The sequence below is a fragment of the Rhinoraja longicauda genome, chromosome 21, assembly GCF_053455715.1.
Source record: "Rhinoraja longicauda isolate Sanriku21f chromosome 21, sRhiLon1.1, whole genome shotgun sequence".
Classification (NCBI taxonomy): Eukaryota; Metazoa; Chordata; class Chondrichthyes; order Rajiformes; family Arhynchobatidae; genus Rhinoraja; species Rhinoraja longicauda.
Genome location: NC_135973.1, coordinates 17,661,794 through 17,682,491, shown reverse-complemented (window position 1 = coordinate 17,682,491; position 20,698 = coordinate 17,661,794). Strand labels below are relative to the sequence as shown.

The window sequence follows — 20,698 nt, the reverse complement described above, 5'->3', positions numbered from 1 at the left end:
CTCCGCCATCCGAGTTGATGATGCCTTAAATCAATACTTCTCAGCTGTACTAACCATGGAGAAGATTATAAAGCTAGAGAGTTCAGGGAAGAGAACAGTATGTCCTGCAACATATGATGAAAGAGGCAGTATTGGCAGTTTTGAGGTGCATAAAGGTGGATGTCTTCAGAGACTAACCGAATATATCCAAGGACACTGTAGGAAGTCAGGGCAGAAATTGCTGGTGCCTGGCAGAGATTTTTATATCTTCCTCGGCCATGGGTGAGGTACCAGGAGACTGGAGGGTAGCCAATGTGGTGCCTTTATTTAAGCGATTCCACAAGGACAAACCAGGGAACCGCCAGCCAGACAAGCAGGCTGTCGAGCCTAGCATCAGTGCTGGTTAAATTACTAGAAGGGATTCTGAGAGACAGGATCTATCCTCTTTTGGAAAGGCAAAGATCGATAAATGATATCATAGCTTTGCCTGTGTGAATCGAGTCTCACAAACTTAATTGATTTTGTTTTGAAGAGGTAATGAAGAGAAGTGGTGAAGTAGATGAGTAGGCATTGTCTACATGGACTGGGAAAGAGTTTTGACAAGAGACCGCATGGTAGTTCGGTCCAAAAGGTGAGATGCATGGGATCCAGAATGTGATTAGAATCCAAAATGAGATACTAATATGACTTAGCGGGAGAAGTCAACAGGTGATTGTTTTTCAGGTTGAAGGACTGTGACTAGTGGTGTGCCACAGGGATCAATGCTGGTCCTGGGGATTTGTTAGATAACAGAGAGGCCTGGGTTACAAGCAGATAATTCCTTGAAATTAGCAACACAGGTAGACCACATGGTGAGGAGGCATGATAGAGAAGAACCACAACACCATTTTTTTAAATGTGGAGGGCTCAGAAAATTCCATTAAATAGGTTCTTGCCAAAGTAAACATTTGCATCATTTGGGTTATCATATAATCTGAACACATTCAGTCACTCTCCTCAGGAAGAGTCTAATTAGTGATTTTAACTGACCTTTTGCAGCAAATGCCACCGCTGGAATCTCCTTGGCAAAATCCAGCAGCTCAGGAAAGTGCTGGCCTAGTGATTTGGCAAGAATGTGCAAGAAAGTAGATTTCCCATCCACAGTTTTTGTTGTGCCAAGCTGGAAGAGAAACATGAAAACATTTCAAACACATTGCATATAAGCAAAAATGAAGCAGCCCTCTCCACTAGCCAAACAGAAATGAGCACATTTACACATTACCCTCCTCTCTTGCCGGGACTATTGACATTAACAAGCATTCACTTTTTTTCAAAATGACAACCATTAACTACCAACCCTCTCTCCACACCAGAATCACCCCTCCCACACCCCCACCTTAAATCCCCCCCCCCCCCCACCTCCCCACCTCCCCTTCCAACAGAATTTACAACAGCCATTAATCGCTCAACTCTCCCGATATTGGCCAGTAACACCAACATAATTTTGTCTTTCCTCTCAGTCAATTAGAAATGTACTCCTCTAGGGTACCATGTGTAATACTGACACTGACTCATTACCTAATTACATCTGTACCCAGCTTCTGCTTAGTCAGGTTACTTACCTCTGTCAGGAAATTGATTTTAAATCCTGTGGTTTTGGGACTCTTAGGCTGTCCATTATTGAGGTAATTTCCCATTGCAAGAACAAACTGTCAAAATACAGGTGAAGGTATGATTATTGTTTATGTATTCAAAATATAGTTCTCTATGTTCTCTTCTGGATTCCCTATGCACACTCCCACCAGATTATGAGCCAAGCCTTCTTGCATTGGAAACATATGGCTCCAACTTCAGGGTCACACCTCTCACCAGTGAACAAGACACACACATGCATGAACACAGACCTGCAAAGGCACACAACATATACACACACAAAATTCATAGGGGGAACTGCTCGACAAGACAGAACGATATTCACCCATAAAGGCGCACACATAAACAGAGACACACAAACAAACACAGAGATAAAAAAATAATGTGCTGGAGGAACTCAGAGTGTCAAGCAGCATCTGCGGATGAAATGGAAGGGTTGTGACTCTTATTCAGATTGATGGAGTAGGGAGGAGAAAGCAGGAAATGGAAGATGGAGGAGGGCAATGCTTGGCAAGGGATAAGTGCATACAGATGAGGGGAGGAGATTGATTGGCAGATGGATGAATGACAACAGGTTAGAGATGAAAAGGAGACAAAAGGGTGTCAAAAAAGGGAAAACGAGGGTGAGTGAAATGTAAAAATGGCAAATATATGTGTGGAAGTGGCCAGGGGGGATGGGAAACAGGGACAATAAAAGAGAAATGTGAGACTTGGGGATGGGAGTTGAGCATAAGAAGGAGGAGAGGAGCAGGTCGTTTCGGGTGGTAGGAGTTGGTGGGAAACATGCGCACTGGGGTGGGGGCAGAGGAAAGAGAGGGTGGAGTAGGGAGGTATTACTGAATTCAATGTTCATACTGTTGGGTCAGAGTCCACCCAAGCAGAATATGAGGTGCTGTTCTCTTGCCCTTCTTTCTTTCCCCTGTTCCTTCCTCCCCCCACTCACATTTCACCCATCTGCCAATCACCCCTATTCACTTGTATCTACCTATCACTTGCCAAGCTTTATCCCACCACTACCTCTCTTTTCCAGCTTTTCCCCTCCCTAAACCATCAGTCTGAAGAACGGTTCCAACCCAAATCCATTCCCTCCGCAGATACTGCTTGACCCCTTAAGTTCCTCTAGCACTTTGTTTTTTGCTCAATATTCCAGATCTTGTAATTTCTTTTGTCACAATGGTAGAGATGGGTCCACAGACATAAATACACAAACACGTATTCTTTGAGAAAAGGGCTAATGGGGGCAGGGGGAGAGAGGGGTGTACACTGCGGGACTATAAGACAAAGAAAGGAAGAACAGGAAGAACATCCAGGATTGCCTCAATAGATAAACAAGGTAACTAAATAAAGATAACACCCACAAACCATTAGCAAGATAATCTAAATTGACTGTTAATTGAGAGAGATATTGGATTTGACATCACTGTTCTTTTTCTGTGTACACCTGGATACAATATTTTTGAAAAAGACATGGAAGAGAAGGGTCTAACAGTATTGACTGGGATTCACATAAGTTTATTGTCATATAAACAATGGTGCAATTAAATTCCTTGTTTACATGAAACTCACAAAGTAAACAGTATACATATCATAATGATAAATACAAGAAGTGCAAAACAGCAGAAAGATGCAAGATTGCAGTGCATCATCCAAGTAGTATAAAATAATAATATTTTGAAGGATATTATAATCCTGGACAGGGAAAATGGCCTGGGCAGAAGTTCTACAGAATAAAAAAATAAACGAGATGATCTACTGGGACTATTCCACAGGCTGCCAACTATTGGGAAGGATGTACAGGAACAAATTTGCATGGAAATTAAAGAATATAAAAGCCATAGAAGAGAGATATGGGAAATGGCAACTGTCTAAATAAAGACTGGAATAATAATCATATGTCTAAAGACAAAGCAGCGTTTCTGAGTGTGTTTCTGAGAACTTTCTAGCTCATCAAGGAAGAAGGCATTGGTGGATAGACAATAGACAATAGGTGCAGGAGGAGGCCATTTGGCCCTTCGAGCCAGCACCGCCATTCAATGTGATCATGGCTGATCATTCTCAATCAGTACCCCGGCCTTCTCCCCATACCTCCTGACTCCACTATCCTTAAGAGCTCTATCTAGCTCTCTCTTGAATGCATTCAGAGAATTGGCCTCCACTGCCTTCCGAGGCAGAGAATTCCACAGATTCACAACGCTCTGACTGAAAAAGTTTTTCCTCATCTCAGTTCTAAATGGCCTACCCCTTATTCTTAAACTGTGGCCCCTTGTTCTGGACTCCCCCAACATTGGGAACATGTTTCCTGCCTCTAACGTGTCCAACCCCTTAATAATCTTATACGTTTCGATAAGATCCCCTCTCGTCCTTCTAAATTCCAGTGTATACAAGCCTAGTCGCACCAGTCTTTCAACATATGACAGTCCCGCCATTCCGGGAATTAACCCAGTAAACCTACACTGCACGCCCTCAATAGCAAGAATATCGTTCCTCAAAGTTGGAGACCAAAACTGCACACAGTACTCCAGGTGCGGTCTCACTAGGGCCCTGTATAACTGCAGAAGGACCTCTTTGCTCCTATATTCGGGAGAAGAATGAGGAGGAGATAAGACTTTGCCTTCCATCACAGTGAGGGTGTGCCTAGAGCAATCACTGTGATGGCTGTTTGTGTAAAAATTGAATCTGTGTGTCCTGTGCTTTTTGTTGTCTACTGCCGGACCCTGACGTGAGAGGATGCTGGCGTTGTTTATTCGCCGCTTTTCCGTTAGGATAGTTTGTCTGTTTGTTTTTATGTTATGATTGTTTCTGTAAAGCGCTTTGAGCACCTGATAAGGCGCTATATAAAATAAATGCTTATTATTATTATTATTATTATTATACTCAACTCCCCTTGTTATGAAGGCCAACATTCCATTGGCTTTCTTCACTGCCTGCTGTACCTGCATGCTTCCTTTCAGTGACTGATGCACTAGGACACCCAGATCTCGTTGTACATCCCCTTTTCCTAACTTGACACCATTCAGATAATACTCTGCCTTCCTATTCTTACCACCAAAGTGGATAACCTCATACTTATCCACATTAAACTGCATCTGCCATGTATCCGCCTACTCACACAACCTGTCCAAGTCACCCTGCAACCTCATAGCATCTTCCTCACAGTTCACACTACCCCCCAGCTTAGTATCATCTGCAAATTTGCTAATGGTACTTTTAATCCCTTCATCTAAGTCATTAATGTATATCGTAAATAGCTGGGGCCCCAGCACCAAACCTTGCGGTACCCCACTGGTCACTGCCTGCCATTCCGAAAGGGACCCATTTATCCCCACTCTTTGCTTTCTGTCTGTTAACCAATTTTCTATCCATGTCAGTACCCTACCTCCAATACCATGTGCTCCAATTTTGCCCACTAATCTCCTATGTGGAACCTTGTCGAAGGCTTTCTGAAAGTCGAGGTACACCACATCCACCGGCTCTCCCCTGTCAATTTTCCTAGTTACATCCTCAAAGAATTCCAGAAGATTAGTCAAGCATGATTTCCCCTTCGTAAATCCATGCTGACTCGGAACGATCCTGTTACTACTATCCAAATGCTCCGCAATTTCATCTTTTATAATTGACTCATGGTTCTGAAAAAAGAGCAGGACTATGTGGTCATAATATCATAACGTTTAGATGAGATGAGATGAGAAGTGGTTGGGTGGGAATCAAAGCTTGCTGGCTGGTAACTGAACAATTAAGGTGGAGATATCTCAGCTACAGTCTACATATATCTCAGTGAGAAAGGGACAAGAAATTAAAGTCCGATCCCCTTGGCTGATTAAAAGTATAGAGAATAAAACAGAAAAATAATTCCAGCTTGTGCACACAAGTGAAGTGGTTACAGAAAGCTTAGAGATGTGAAAAGAGAGAAATGGCTGACAATAAATGTAAAATGGATGGAAATTTGTAAAGAAATGGCACAGCTGATCAGATATAATAATAATAATAATAATAATACATTACATTTATATAGCGCTTTTCATATACTCAAAGACGCTTTACAGGGATTTAGAGAACATAGGGAAGTGAATAAATAGATAAATAAGTAAACGAACAGAGAAAGGAGACAGAAGGTGGGGTGACCTTCAGTGGTTGAAGGCAGTACTGAATAGGTGAATCAGAAAGGAAATTTATTCATGGGGTCAGAGGATATGACATACCAAATGAGTTCTTAGTTTAGTTTAGTTTAGATGCAGCAGGGAAACAGGCCATTTGGCCCACCCAGTCTGCACCAACCAGTGATCCTCGCACATCCACGCTACCCTACACACACTTTGGCCAATTTTACATTTATACCAAGCCAATTAACCTACAAACCTGTATGCCGTTGGAGTGAGGGAGGAAACCAAAGATCTCGGAGGAAACCCACGCAGGTCGCGGGGAGAATGTACAAACTCCGTACGGACAAGCACCCATAGTCAGGATTGAACCCGGTTCTCTGGAGCTGTAAGGCAGTAACTCAACTGCTACGCCACCATGTTGCAAAAGTCTTGCCTTAGTCAATCACACAGCCCAACCACCCCACCATTGACTACATCTACATCTCACGCTGCCTCGGGAAAGCAGCTAACATAGTCAAGGAACTGCAGATGCTAGTGATCTTTTTCACCCTGGCCATTCAGTCTTCTCCCTTCTCCATTCGGACAGAACATACAAAAGCTTGAAACCATTTCTAATCAGATTCAGATTACCTGTCCCAAGTCAGGTAATTGGGACAACTGATTGGTATGGATTGGGTGGACAAAATGGGGTTCTTCCATTCCCCGATTCTGTGAAGTAACCTAATATAATTATTTACATCTACTCAAGAGAACAGGTAGCATTTTATCCAAGAGGCAGGACCCCCAATAGTACAGCAGTTTTCTATTGTATGAAAATATCTGCCAACATCATGGGCTCAAATCCTGACCAGCATGCTGTGTCATACCAATCATACCATGCGAGAGAAGTATGGCAAAGCACTGTATTGGAATGGTTTGTATTAGAGACCAAATTGCAACCAGTTCAAATGCCAGAATTGATTTCTTACCTCCAGAATCTTGGCCAGCTTTTTGCCACTTTTCAATTCAACAGAGGCCTTGTAGATACACTGCAAACCAGCTTTAATTTCCTCAGCCTTCTCTTGCAGTGTTATTTTGAAATGCAAGCTCCTCAGCCTGATTTTATACTCTTTCACAGACAGCATCTGCATATCAAAGGATAAAGAGAGAAAGTTGTTTCAAGGTCAAAGATGTGAAGCAGGGATACACATTTCCCTCTTCTTTCTTAAAGTACACCTTCTGAGATACTGCAGTGAGTACTCAAAGCAATGTTTTTTTAGTATCAGTCTACCCTGCTATTCACTCTGCCTTCTGCCTTCACTCAATGGGTGAAACAGGTATGTGGGGGGGGGGCTTAGTTACATAAAATTAGAGAATTCAATGTTCATACCATTGGAATGTAAGCTAGCCAAGCGGAATAGGTGTAGTTCCTCCAGTTTGTATGTGGCCTCACTCTGGCAATGAAGGAGGCCCACAACAGAAAGGTCAGTATGGGAATGGGAAGGAGAGTTAAGATGGTAAGTAACGAGGAGATCCAGTAGGCCTTGGCAGACTGAGGGCAAATGTTCGACGAAACAGTTGCGGATTCTACGCTTTGTCTCGCTGATGTAAATGAGGCCACATCGGGAACACTGAATACTATAGATGAGGCTAGAGGAGGTGTACGTGAACCTCTGTCTTACCTGGAGGGGCTCGTGCGGTCCCTGGATGGATGTGAAGGAAGCCTTATAGAGGCAAGTGTTTCATCTCCTGAGGTTGCAGGAAGACGTATCTGGGGAGGGGATGGTTCAGGTGAGAAGGGATGAGTGAACCATGCAGTTGTGGAGGGAGTGGTCTCTGCAAAAATGAATGTGCACAATCAAATGTGCTAAAGCTTTGATTTAGCTCCAAAGATTGTGAGACAAAATGATGGTAAAGAGAACTACAGTTTGGAACCTTCTGATGTGGCCCCGATGGGATGTGACAGGTGCTAGATCACAGAAAATCCAGGCAACAGAAAATCTGGACCACAGGCATTGCCTCTAATCATCCTCCTCTGAGCAGGGGAATTATTATTTTTAAGTATGGACACTTCAATGCATAGGTTAATTAGCAACCGATTAGTAAAGATTGTAGTTAATGTTAGAATTAAGGGCCTGTCCCACTTAGATGATTTTTTAGACGACTACAGGCAACCAGGCTGTCGCCACATGGTCGCCGGGGTGTCGCCTGCATGGTCGTGAGTAGTCTCCCAAGAGTCGTAGCATCTTTCTGGTGCCGCTGGATTTTCACAATGTTGACATTTTTTCGGCAACAGTGGGTTTGACGCCAATGAGCGTAGCTTGATGTCTCCTGACGTAGGTGCTGTCGTAGGTTGTCGCCTGGTGACATAGGTTGTCGCCGGTGCTGACTTCAGTGAATTGCAAGTGTGGACTTGATCTGATCTCCCATCAGTGTAATGTGTCCATAAATGATGTTAGGCTTTGTATATTTTTGCACTTGTATTCTGTTTAAAATTTGAATTTTAAAGTTTGAAGTTAAGTTTATTGAAGTTTATTACAATAGTTTTGTATGCACTGTTGTATGTACTTATCAACCTTTTAAAAAATGTTGTTTGCTTCAATATTAATAAAGGAAATTCTTGAAATTTTGACGGAAAATTGATGTATGAAGTTATTGCATTTCATAGTTTCTCATGGCATCACTTTCAAATAGTCATGGTGCAGAATGATTGGAAACCCTACCATACACCCCCTTCTATAGGGAAACTGGGGGATTCCATTGTTTTGGAGGTCAGAATGACGTGAATTGTCTTCAGTTGTCTTCAGTCTTCAGGGTCGTAGCTTGTCATAGCTTGCCGCGGGTGGGCATAGGTTGACTTCGGTTGTCGCCTGTGTGGTCATAGGTTGTCGTAGGTGTCATTGTAGGTTGTCGTAGGTGCGGTCGTAGGTGGACGTCCTAGGTCGCGACAATTGGGTCGCCGGTTGTCAGTACCTTGCCGTAGCTTGACGTCGACTAGGTGGTAATTGTTGTAGCTTGTCATAGACATTGTCGTAGGGGGGTCCAGTCGTCGGTTTTTCGGCGACCTGCTATGACTATTACAGTCGCCGGCAGTTGCCTAAAAAAAGCACCTAAGTGGGACAGGCCCTTAAAAGTTAGATTCAGTTAATTTATACAGATTGAAAACATGCTGGATTATAGTCATTGTCGGACCAGAGAATATTGGACGAAAGAGTTTCAAACTGTACTAAACGAAATATGTGCAGACCAGCCAAATTCAGATCCATTCTGCCTCCAGTTAGATCATGTCTGATCTGCAACTTAAATCCTTTTCTATACCTTGGGTGGATTTGCACAGTTATAAAATCAGAGTTGTACAATACAGGAACAGGCCCTTTGGACGGCAATGTCCATTCTGTTCTTTTTGTCAATCTACATTAACTTTATTATTCACGTTAGGACTAAATCCTTCTATGCCATGCCAAGGTAACTAGATCTGAAGTGTAACAGTCACAGATATGGGCTTTGGTAAGACGAACGATTGATGAGGATGATAATTAGTGAGGAGGGATAGGTGAGGAGGGTGGTTGATGAGCAGTGTGACTGGTGAGGAGAGCGATTGGTGAGGATGATTGGTGAAGAAGGTGTTTGCTGAAGAGGGATTGGTGAGGAGAATGGTTAGTTAGGAGGGTTATTGGTGATGAGGATGATTTCTGAGGAGGGATTGATGAAGAGATACTGGTGAAGAGTGATTGGTGAAGAGGGTGATTGGTGAGAAGGCCAGGGGTGCAGTGCTGCCGGAGCTCACCAGAGCACCGTTCCGGCACCTCTGTAAAAAAAAACCTCAAATAAACAGCGGGGAATTTTAACTCGTGGGAAATTTAACAGCGGCCACTCTGGCACCAGTGACAGCTCCGGCACCTAAAAAATTAGCACTGCAACACTGGAGAAGGCTGATTGATGAGGAGAGATTGGTGAAGAGAGAGATTGGTGAGGAGAGTAATTGGTGTGTTGTCCCGTTACAGTACGAATCCTGCTTTCCTATGTTTGTTAATTCTAGTTGAAATGTTAGACTTCGTCAATTTTGCATTGGATACCGTTCATGTTCTAGTTAACAGTTATCAGATTCTGGATTGGGCTAGACATGAACTCTGGTATATTTCTACATGCCAAGAGACTGGGGTATGCATTTGTATATGTTTCCTTTCTCCTGTGTACCATGGTACAGCATATAACTTTGTTCCTGAAAGGTTTGCAAGTACCAAAAATGTAAGCTGAAAAACAAAAATCATTGGAAAGGCAAAAGTGGTGAAAATAGTGTTTGCCTCTGAATAACGGAAAGGAAACATATACAAATGCATACCCCAGTCTCTTGGCATGTAGAAATATACCAGAGTTTACATTTGCTCCATGGTAAGAAAGATGTACAGCTGCATAATGTAAGTACACTACGTTATTTTTGTTACTTGCACACCTTTCAGGAACAATGTTATATGCTGTACCATGGTATCCCTGGAGCAGTACCTCTTCCTTCTACTGGTAGGGTAGTGCCCTCAGGAGTATTGAGGAATCTCCCTATGTACAAGGCAAAGATGCCTGAAGGTGATGGCACAGATAGGTAAGGTGATGAAAAGGGCATTCCGGATATTTGAAAGAACATAGAATATAAGAGCAGGGAGGTTATGGTACGGCATTGTAAAATATTGGGTAGACCACAGCTGTATTCTGTACTATTCTGGTCAACGGACTATGCTATACAATCAGATCAGAAAATACTATATATAAATACAATCAAGTCAAATTCAAGCACAATAGATAGAGCAAAAGGGAAGATCCAGAATGCAGAATATAGCTCAGCATTGTAGAACATCAGTTCCAAAGACAAAGTTCAATATCTGTAATGGGATAGAGGTGAATCGAACAATACCCTAGCTTATGAAAAAGCCATTCAGAAGCCTGATAACAGAAAGAAATAAGCTTTTCCTGGGTCTGGTAGTGTGTGCTTTCACGTTTCTGTGCCTTCTGCCTGATGGGTGCAAGGAGAAAGAATGGTTGGGGTGGTACGTCTGATTATGTTGGCTGCTTTTCCGAGGCAGCGTGAATTGTAGATGGAGTTATTGGTGGTTGGTCTGGTCTGTGTGATAGACTGGGCTACATCTACTACTGCATTTTCTAGCAGTCTTGGACAGAGCTGCTCCCAAACCGTGATGCAACCCAACATTATGCGTCATCTATGACGCATCATCTATGATGCATCAATAGAAGTTTGTAAGAGTCACTGGAGAAATGCTGGTTTTCCTCAGTCTCCTCAGGAAGTAAAGGTGTTGGTGTGGCCTTCTTGGCCATTCTATCAATGTGGTTGGTTCACGACCGATCGTGATATTAACGCCAATGAGTTTGAAGCTCTCAACCATTTCCACTGAGGCGCCATTGTTGCTGACTGGGGCATGTATTTCATCTTGTCATTCTTCGTGATTTAGCCCACGTCAGTGGTGTCATCTGCAAATATGTAGATGGAGTTAGAGCCGTACAGTTGAAAGTAGAGAGTATTTTCTCTCTATTTTTTTTCTCCAAAATACAGCGCAGACTGTGGAGGGCCGTGGATGTGGAACAAAGTTTCTCTGACACCTACCTGCAGGGCAAATTGGTCTGGCTCACTTAGTTTACTAGGATTATCTGAATGTCGCTTGAAGTTCTTCAGTTCTTCCTCATCAGGGGCATAGAGGAGCAACTGTTTAATGTGTGAGGGCTCCAACCGATCATTCTCCGTTGTCATAAGAATCTGGCGGAGCTCCAGTGCTGAGAGTTTCAGGTGGGCGATGAGAATAGCTGTCAGAAATGAAGGCACAGGAAAATCAGTCAAAACAAGAGAGGCAGAGACAGATAGGAGACAGACTGCAACTAAATCTGTAAAATTAATCTGACAGAAAACGAATAACTAAATCTGGAGGTCAGTAGCTGTCCCAACATACTCTCTGCGGCTTTTCCTTGTTCCCTCCCAATTCTGTTCCTTTGTTTTTTGCTCTGCTTAAGGCCAGATATTCCTATATATGGAGCTCCCACAACTTTCTTCCATAGAACATAAAACAGTAGAGCACAGGAACCAGCCATTCAGCCCACAATGTCCATGTCGAACATGATGCCAAATTAAACTAATCTCCTTTGCCTGCATGTGATCCATATCCCTCCATTCCTTGCATATCCAAGTGCCTATCTAAAAGCCTCTTAAATGTCACTATCGTATCTGCCTTCACCACCACTCCTGGCAATGCATTCCAGCCATCCACCACTCTCTGTGTAAAGACGTTGCCCCTCACATCACCCTTCAACTTACCAACTCTCATTTTAAACATGCCCTCTCGGCCTTGACATTTCCACCCTGGAAAAAGGATTCTATCTATCCTACCTATGCCTCTCATAATTATATATACTTCAACCAGGTCTTTCTTCAACCTCCAACATTTCAGAGAAAACAATCTAATTCTTTTTCTGAACTTCCACTTTTTCTGCTCATTCTCGGCACTTGATTCTGCCTCCTCTATCAGCAGTTCCCAATGCCCGAGACTGATTCTCAAATATCACAGGCCTGACTTCTTTCTCTCCTGACTCACTGCTCCCTCCCAGCCATGGATCAGGTCCTGCTTCTAGTTTACAGCATCCATGTTCAAGAAACTTTTAAAATGTCGATTGACACTCAAGTTCATCTTCAGAGGAGGAACCCAATTACACGGCTGGCTGAGGGTTTTACTGCCGTTTTCTCCCTCATAGAACATAGAAAAGTACAGCTCAGGAACTGGCCCTTCAGACCACGATGTCTGTGCCAAACATAATGCCAAGATAAACTAATCTCATCTGCCTGCATATAATATAATGATAATATATTCCTTTATTTGTCCCACACCGGAGAAATTTACAGTGTTACAGCAGCAAAGTGGATAGCAAGAGATCATTCACTATAAATAAAAGTAAAGACAAGGATAAATTGTCATCAATTTACTGTGTATTCCTTAACTGTTACTGTTGACTCGTCTGCTGGGAGCAGTGCTGGTTGTGCAGTCTCACAACAGCGGGAAGGAAGGACCTCCTATATTTCTCCTTCACACACTTGGGGTGAAGGAGTCTGTCACTGAAGGAGCTACTCAGTGCAGTGACAGTGTCCTGCATGGGGTGGGAGTCGTTGTCCAGCAGCGATGTTAACTTTGCCATCATCCTCCTCTCTCCCACCGACTGTACTGAGTCGAGGGGGCAACCCAGGACAGAGCTGGCCTTCCTGACCAGCTTGTCAAGTCTCTTCTCCTCCGCTGCTGAGATGCTGCTGCTCCAGCAGACCACTCCATAGAAAACGGTTGATGCAACCACAGTGTTGTAGAAGGTCCTTAGGAGTGCCCCCTGCACTCCAATGGACCCGAGTCTCCTCAGCAGATAAAGTCTGCTCTGGCCCTTTTTGTATAGCACATTGATGTTTTCGGTCCAGTCAAGTTTATTGTTGAGGTAAACACCCAGGTACTTATAAGAGTCCACCCTCCCGATGTCCATTCCCTGGATGTTCACCGGTATCAGGGGGGACTTGGCTGCGCCTGCGGAAATCCACCACCATCTCCCTGGTTTTCCCCACGTTGATCTGGAGGCGGTTCCGCTGGCACCAGTCCACAAACTCCTTGATCATCCATATCCTCCATTCTCTGCATATCCGTACCTCTTAAATACCGTTATCACACCTTGTTCCACCATCACCCATGGCAGCATGCCCCAGGCGCCTAACACCCTCTGTGACTGCATCATAGAAGTATCTTCTCAGATTTTTATTCCCATATCTCCTTGTAACATATCTACTCCCTTCTCACAACAATCTCATGGACCCATTTTCACCTTTTTCCAGATTCTCCTCTCCCCATTCACATAAAGGGGAACATACTGTAGCCAATTAACCTATCTTGCGTAGGTGGTAACCTACCATTTGGGATGTGGGTGGAAACCAGAGCATCTGGGGCAAACCCATGCAGTGACAGGGGGAATGTGCAAACTCCATACTGAAGGTCCAGAGGTTAGGATCAAAACCCAGGTCTCTGGAGCTATGAGATATAGCTGGCCCCCATCAGGTAGATATGTCTACCTGGCCCCCATTCCCTTTTCTTTCTCAGTTTCTATCTGCTTCTGGAGACCGGAATATGGGAGTAAGTGGACCCTGGAGCCTGGGGCTTTGGACTAATTACTAGTTAACGTCCCAACACTCAGCTACTCTTTCACTGGCTACCTTTCATACCCAGCTCCGGAACTTAAACCCATGCAATAAATAAAGAGATGGAATGAAGTTTCACCTAAGGGAAAGTGTATGTGAGTTTATAATTAAAAGTTATAATTATGCCTGTTGTTGGCTGTTTAGGGCAATCGACACTCACATGTGTTGTAGGCCTTTTTACGGGACAGTACCTCCACCACAGCCTTCTTCCTAAGTGTTTCAGGTACAAAACTTGCTTCTGCAAAGTATGAAAGAAGAAGAAATGTAACCAGTATCACACAAATCCTCATGTCAATACCAACTCCCTTTGCCTAAACCATAAATTTCTCCATGGACCAATTTTTGGAAAGGAGATAATTAAAATGCATTGAATCATCACAGAGGCAACCAGCTCCATTAAAATACAATGAGATCACAGTAACGTGCATAAATTTGAGCATGCACCCGCAATGGAGTGTACACTGTAATCATTTCAGCCTGACAGATGTTCTGTTCATTGAGTAGGCAGAGCAAAGTTGTCACTTACTGTTTGGTTTCTGGGTCCCAAAATGCAGCTCCAGATCCAAATACTTCACCATATCACTCAACTTGTCATAATCTGAGTCTTCTCCAAACTGAGTACAAATGAAAATGATTTGTGGGCATTAGCTGGCGATGTCTGATAAACAGATGGGTTCATATTTTTAAGGCATTACTTCGAATTTTCGCCTTATCCACAGTGATAGATCCCAGTGCTCCCTCTCACTTGGAAGGCCTCTAATTGACCCTGTTACAGCACTGAATTTACACAAGAAAAAATAATGCATAAGCAACATGGGGAGCATATACCTTTAGTCCAGGAAATTAACAGCAAACCCTGGAAATGCCCAATAATTCCTGTGCTTCCCACTGGTTACTGTCCTAACATTCCCTTTCTTCCCAAAGTCAGAACCCCTTCTATGTCTAGCTACTCCACTACCCCACCAATTGAAGCACTAAACATGGCTGATTAGGAAAAAAACAGCAGTTCAATGCTGTTTCATGTACCTGACCCCAGATGGTTCCCTCGGAGTTCTCCACTTGCTCCCAACGCAGCCTCTTCACACTCATGTGACTGGATTCACTTCTCCGGTGAAAGCCACGGTGCAGTGGAGAGTGGCCTGAAGAAGTTGGCAAGGGGGGTGGTGGAGGAGGGGGTGGAAGGGGCTTGGGCTGGAAATGGCTGGAAGTGTAAGAAGGCGGTGGAGGCAGTGGAGGTGGGGGTGGAGGTGGGATAACTTTTTTTAATTCTGAGATTAAAGTGATGGGTTTTGGGTCATTGAACTGTATGGGTGGAGGGGGAGGGGGGCTTTGAGGAGGAGGTGGGATAGGGTCCGAACATGAAGAATAGGTCAAGGAGCTTCCATCTTCACTGCTACTGACGTACTCACTGGGACTGCTTGGGTCATTCGTGCCATAGATTTCCTGCTCATCATGAAAGGTCATCTAAGGATAAAATTACCAAATCAACCAGAAAGAAAAACTTCATCCCCACGTTTGTTTCCCATTAACGAATCCCCCCATCCATTTCCCAATCCCCATGCCCATATTCCATTCCTATTCACAAATCCCGATGCCATTCCCAATCCCCATGCCAAAATCTCCTTCTCATTCACAAATCCCCATCTCCACCTTATTCACAAATACCAATCCTTCCCATCAGTGAACTCCCATATTTTCACCTGCTTCTCATCCACAAATCTCCATCTCCATCTCATCCACAAATCCCCATCCCCCATGTCTCGTTCCCATCCACTAATACCTATCCCCAACTCTTTCCTATCCACAAATACTCATCCCCGCATCTCCTTCCCATCCACAAACGTCCATATTCTCATCTGCTTCCCATCCAAAAATCTCCATCTTCATCTTAACCACTAATCCCAATCCCCACGTCTCCTTCTCATCTACAAATATCCATCCCCACCCCCTTCTTATTCACGTCCACATCCCTGCAAATCTTCAAAATCCCCATCCTCTGATCTGCTTTCCATCTATGTATCCCCATCCGCACATCTGATTTCTATGCACGTCCCCATTCCCTCAAATACTTCCCATTCACAAATTCCCCCGTATATTTCATTCCAATCCACAAATTCCCAATCCCATATATGCATCCCATCCATATCTCCATTGCACCCACAAATCCCCAAGCTCTCATCTACTTCCCGTCCACAAATTCACATACCCACATCTACGTCCTATTGCTGACACCCCAACCACCTTGATACCTACCCTCCTCAAAAGACCACTAACCATAACTGCAGTTATTTCATTAACAGGCCCATGTCTGGCTCAGTCTCGGGACAATGGAACAGTCTCGGAACAATGGAACCTACTAAGAGCTCTACTTTTATATTTGGAAAGCTTACTTCTTCATAGTCATTCTCTGGGTTCATAAAATCATCCATGGGAGTCACCTTCTGACCCAGCTGCTCACTCAAGGCATCCAGAAAACGGTCTGTATCACGGCTACGGGGCGGCCGGGAAAAGGTGAAGAGTTTCTTCCTTTGGTTCGGGGGGCTACTCATGATCTCCATGTTCTGTGAAGAAGGGCTATGGCTGCTATCCAAGCTGACATATGGGTGGGAGTCTGAATTAGTTGGGGAGGATTCATTGGGGGGCTGACAGAAACAGGACTGCACAGGAAGGGGCTCAGTCTGTCTCAACCTTCGACTTCCTGAAGCAAAAAGCAGAAATAATGAATTCAAAAAAGTTTCCACATTTTCATAAAATAAATATCATTAAATATCGTCTGTTTAGCACTACAGTTTGTTGTGTTAACCAAATCCCTTGTACATGGCCTCCTTCTGTGTTGCTCTACTCCATGATTCCATAGCACAATGACAGCAGTTGAGGAGGCTTCAGTGGCCACAGTACCTGGTTAGGGACGATGCTGCCTCATCTCCCACATTATAATAGGTACTGCATTTCAAAAATACTTCATTGGCTGCACAGCACATCGCATGTTCTGAGGTAGTGCTGGGTGTAAAAATAGTCAAGAGCTATGTAAGAGTGAGCCCTCAGCAACCTCTGCTGATGGTTGCAGAAAATGTTCATTCTGCTAATCCATCAATCCAATGAGGACCAAAAGTAGCTGATAGGCTGCATATCTTGGAACAAACCAATTCTCTGAAAGGTGTTGTGGAAATTCTTTGAAGTTTCCAACAAAAAACAGCAGTGATTGGGCCAGGTTCGGGTAGAGTGACACATCAGGGTTCAGTCAGCAAAAACCCATGCCAAAAAATACATCGCCCCACCTGAATGACTCAGCTGTTCAGCTACTGGAGAAGTTCTGGGCATGGACACTTGCATCATTTTCCCTGAGTAGTTGGTCACTCCACGAGCTTCTATTTCAGCATAAACAGGTGATATCTGCAAAAATAAAGTCCCACTCCAGTTAGCATTAGGGAGAGAGACACATAAAGGTGTAACAAGAAAACTGATTAAATCTATTTAGAAACAGGGTCTGAAGAAGGGTCTCGACCCGAAACGTCACCCATTCCCTCTCTCCTAGATGCTGCCTGACCTGCTGAGTTACTCTAGCATTTTGTGATACCTTAGATAGAAACAAAGTCACACCCCCTCTACTTTCAGTCTGAAGAAGAGTTCAGACTCGAAACCAATCCTTTTTCTCTGGAGATGCTGCCTGACCCGCTGAGTTACTCCAGCACTTTGTATCTATCTTTGGTATAAACCAGCATCAGCAGTTCCTTTCTACACACTGATTAGATCTACTTGAGCACAGACTGTCAAATTAGAGCAAATATGGCACAGGGTATTGTCAAATGTGGACGACTTTGCTGTCTGTATGGAGTTTGTACGTTCTCCCAGTGACCGCGTGGGTTTTCTCCAAGATCTTCAGTTTCCTCCCATACTCCAAAGACGTACAGGTATGTAGGTTCATTGGCTTGGTGTATGTGTAATATTAGACAATAGATAATAGACAATAGGTGCAGGAGTAGGCCATTCAGCCCTTCGAGCCAGCACCGCCATTCAATGCGATCATGGCTGATCACTCTCAATCAGTACCCCATTCCTGCCTTCTCCCCAGACCCCCTCACTCCGCTATCCTTAAGAGCTCTATCCAGCTCTCTCTTGAAAGCATCCAACAAACTGGCCTCCACTGCCTTCTGAGGCAGAGAATTCCACACCTTCACCACTCTCTGACTGAAAAAGTTCTTCCTAATCTCCATTCTAAATGGCCTACCCCTTATTCTTAAACTGTGGCCACTTGTTCTGGACTCCCCAACATTGGGAACATGTTTCCTGCCTCTAATGTGTCCAATCCCCTAATTATCTTATATGTTTCAATAAGATTGTCCCTAATGTGTGTAGGGTAGTGTTAATGTGCGGGGATCGCTGGTCAGTGCGGACTCAGTGGGCCAAAGGGCCTGTTTCCCCACTGTATCTTTAAACGAAACTAAAGTAGACTTTAGACCTTGATGGGCAGGGTAAGTGATGGATGAATGACAGAGAGCAGTGAGAGCAGAGTGGTAGAGAAGGTTCTGTGATGGGACAATTATGAAGAAAAATGTAACAAGTGAGTGTCTGAGTGGCGACTTGGATGTAGAAGGGTCAGTGAAGGCCAAATAACAGGTGAATGATGGCGAAGAATGAGTGACAGGCGTGCAATGGGGAAGGATGAGTGACAGGCGAAAGATGGAAACGGGTGTGTGACAGGCGAGCAATATAGAAGCGTGATTGATGGGTGAAGATAACAATGAGTGATTGATGGGTGATAGCTGAAAGTGTGAGTGAAGGGTGACCAGCAAAAGGGTAAGAGATAAATGTGTAATTGTGTTGAGTCTGACGGATGAATGATGGAAAAGGACATTAAGCTTGGAGTAATTCACAAGATCAGGCAGCATCTCTGGAAAACACACATGGGTGACATTTTGGGTCAAGACCCTTCTTCAGACTGATCATGGGGGGAGAAGAAAGCTGAATAGAAGAAAGCATCTCTGGAGAATATGGACGTCCTGTACTTTGTGTCCTTTTGTGCTTTAGATGATTGACGGAGAAAGGACACAAAAAGAGCCAATGACAGGTGAGCAAACAAAAATGGTGAGAGGCAGATGTGTGTTGGATTAGAATGGGGAATGATGAATTAAAGACTGAAATATAGGAATGCTTAGGTAAGCAAATCTGGTGAGCGTGAAGGGTCTGTGATTGGAGACATTGAGGCGGATGGTAAATAACAAGCAAAATGGGTGAAAGAGGTAAGTGATGTGGAAGGGTGAATACAGAATATAGATAGAGATAGAGAAAATGGCAAGCACAAGAGAGGATTGTGATATGAAATTGAGCTGGATGAAAGGATAAACTGAAGGGTATTAAGTGGTATGTGGGACAAAATGAAGTCATAGTTAATGTGAATGTTTCATTGGGAGGCAGGTGTGAGAAGGATAATGGATCACAAAGAGGGAGCTGAAACTAAACAAGACCATAACCACTCACCTTTCGCAAGTTGGGTGTTTCTGGTAGAGATGTGCCATCTCCTGATTGTCGCTCCCCAGGAGTTAGGTGCGTATGAACATCTGCTGCATCCCCTGGACCTCCTGCATAAAACACACATGTACACCTGATATGCAGCTTTGAAAACATGGCACATTGAGGGTTATAGTGGGCTAAGTTATAAAATCTAACTTTGAGGGGTGTGCGGTATACACCGATGAGCCAAAACATTATGACCACTGACAGGTGAAGTGAACATTGATTATCTTATTACAATGGCACCTGTCAAGGCAGATATTTTAAGCAACAAGTGAACAGTCAGTTCTTGAAGTTGATGTGTTGGATGCAGGAGAAATGGGCATGAGTAAAGACCTGAGCGACTTTGACAAGGGCCAAATTGTTATGGCCAGACGACTGGGTCAGAGCATCTCTGAAATGGCAAGGCTTGTGGGGTGCTCCCGGTCAGCAGTGGTGAGTACCTACTGACAGTGGTCCAAGGAGGGACAAACCACAAACTGGCGACAGGGTGTTGGGTGCCCTAGGCTCTTCGATACGCGAGGGCAACGAAGGTTATCCCGTCTGGTCCGAACCGACAGAAGGTCTACTGTGGTACAAGTCACAGAAATTTTTTATGGTGGTCATGGGCGGAATATGTCACAATACACCGTGCATCGCACTTTTGTTACCTCAGTACATGTGACAATGTTAAACTAAACAAAACTAGGTGACTCCTCTTCAGACTGATGGTGGTGGACGGGGTGGTGGGGGGGGTAGAGAAAGCTGCAAGAGAGGAGGAACTGGTCAAAGCTTGGCAAGTAATACAGGGACGGGGGGAGTTGATAGGCAGATGGTTGGACAAAGGCCACAGGGGAAAAGAGAGATGGTTATAGACAAAAAGATTGAAGAGTTACGAATTGTGAAGCTAGAGGAAGGAATGTAGGTGGAAGGGGTAGGAGAGAAATAGATGCAAGTCCGGGTGAGGCACAGGGAAGAGAGGGGAGAGAGAGGTGAAAAAAGAAAGAGGGGCAGAGTTTGTAGTCACCTAAAATTGGAGAACTCAATGTTCATACTCATGGGTTGTAAGCTAGCCAAGCGGGAAACAACCTAGCAATGGAGGACCTGGCCCTGTCCCAGTATATACAGTTCCTTGTTTCTAACCTTGACTTTCGTAAGATCGTCTCAGCCGTTAACTTAATGTAAAATACTCCACGATAATAAAAAAAAAACAAGTATATAACCTCTAGGGTGTGAGCAACAACAGCATAAGCTTGATATTGTTAACAGCAATCACAATGCCAAACAAACCCCAAAAAAT

At 44.0% G+C, this 20,698-nt stretch overlaps 1 protein-coding gene across 4 annotated transcripts in view; it reads right to left on the bottom strand.

Annotated features, from left to right (window-relative positions):
- grid2ipb (glutamate receptor, ionotropic, delta 2 (Grid2) interacting protein, b) overlaps positions 1–20,698 on the bottom strand; it is a 75,401-nt gene that overhangs the window by 12,403 nt on the left and 42,300 nt on the right. For 3 of the 4 annotated variants that reach the window (XM_078417888.1, XM_078417891.1, XM_078417890.1), the window contains 10 exons: positions 19,387–19,487; positions 17,187–17,301; positions 16,299–16,606; positions 14,935–15,372; positions 14,435–14,522; positions 14,069–14,146; positions 11,302–11,498; positions 6,680–6,835; positions 1,581–1,667; positions 1,009–1,138 (listed from right to left, as the gene is read on the bottom strand). In XM_078417888.1, coding sequence (XP_078274014.1) covers positions 1,009–1,138; positions 1,581–1,667; positions 6,680–6,835; positions 11,302–11,498; positions 14,069–14,146; positions 14,435–14,522; positions 14,935–15,372; positions 16,299–16,606; positions 17,187–17,301; positions 19,387–19,487 — 1,698 coding nt within the window. The remainder of the gene's footprint in view (positions 1–1,008; positions 1,139–1,580; positions 1,668–6,679; positions 6,836–11,301; positions 11,499–14,068; positions 14,147–14,434; positions 14,523–14,934; positions 15,373–16,298; positions 16,607–17,186; positions 17,302–19,386; positions 19,488–20,698) is intronic. The other variant, XM_078417889.1, reaches the window with a different exon arrangement.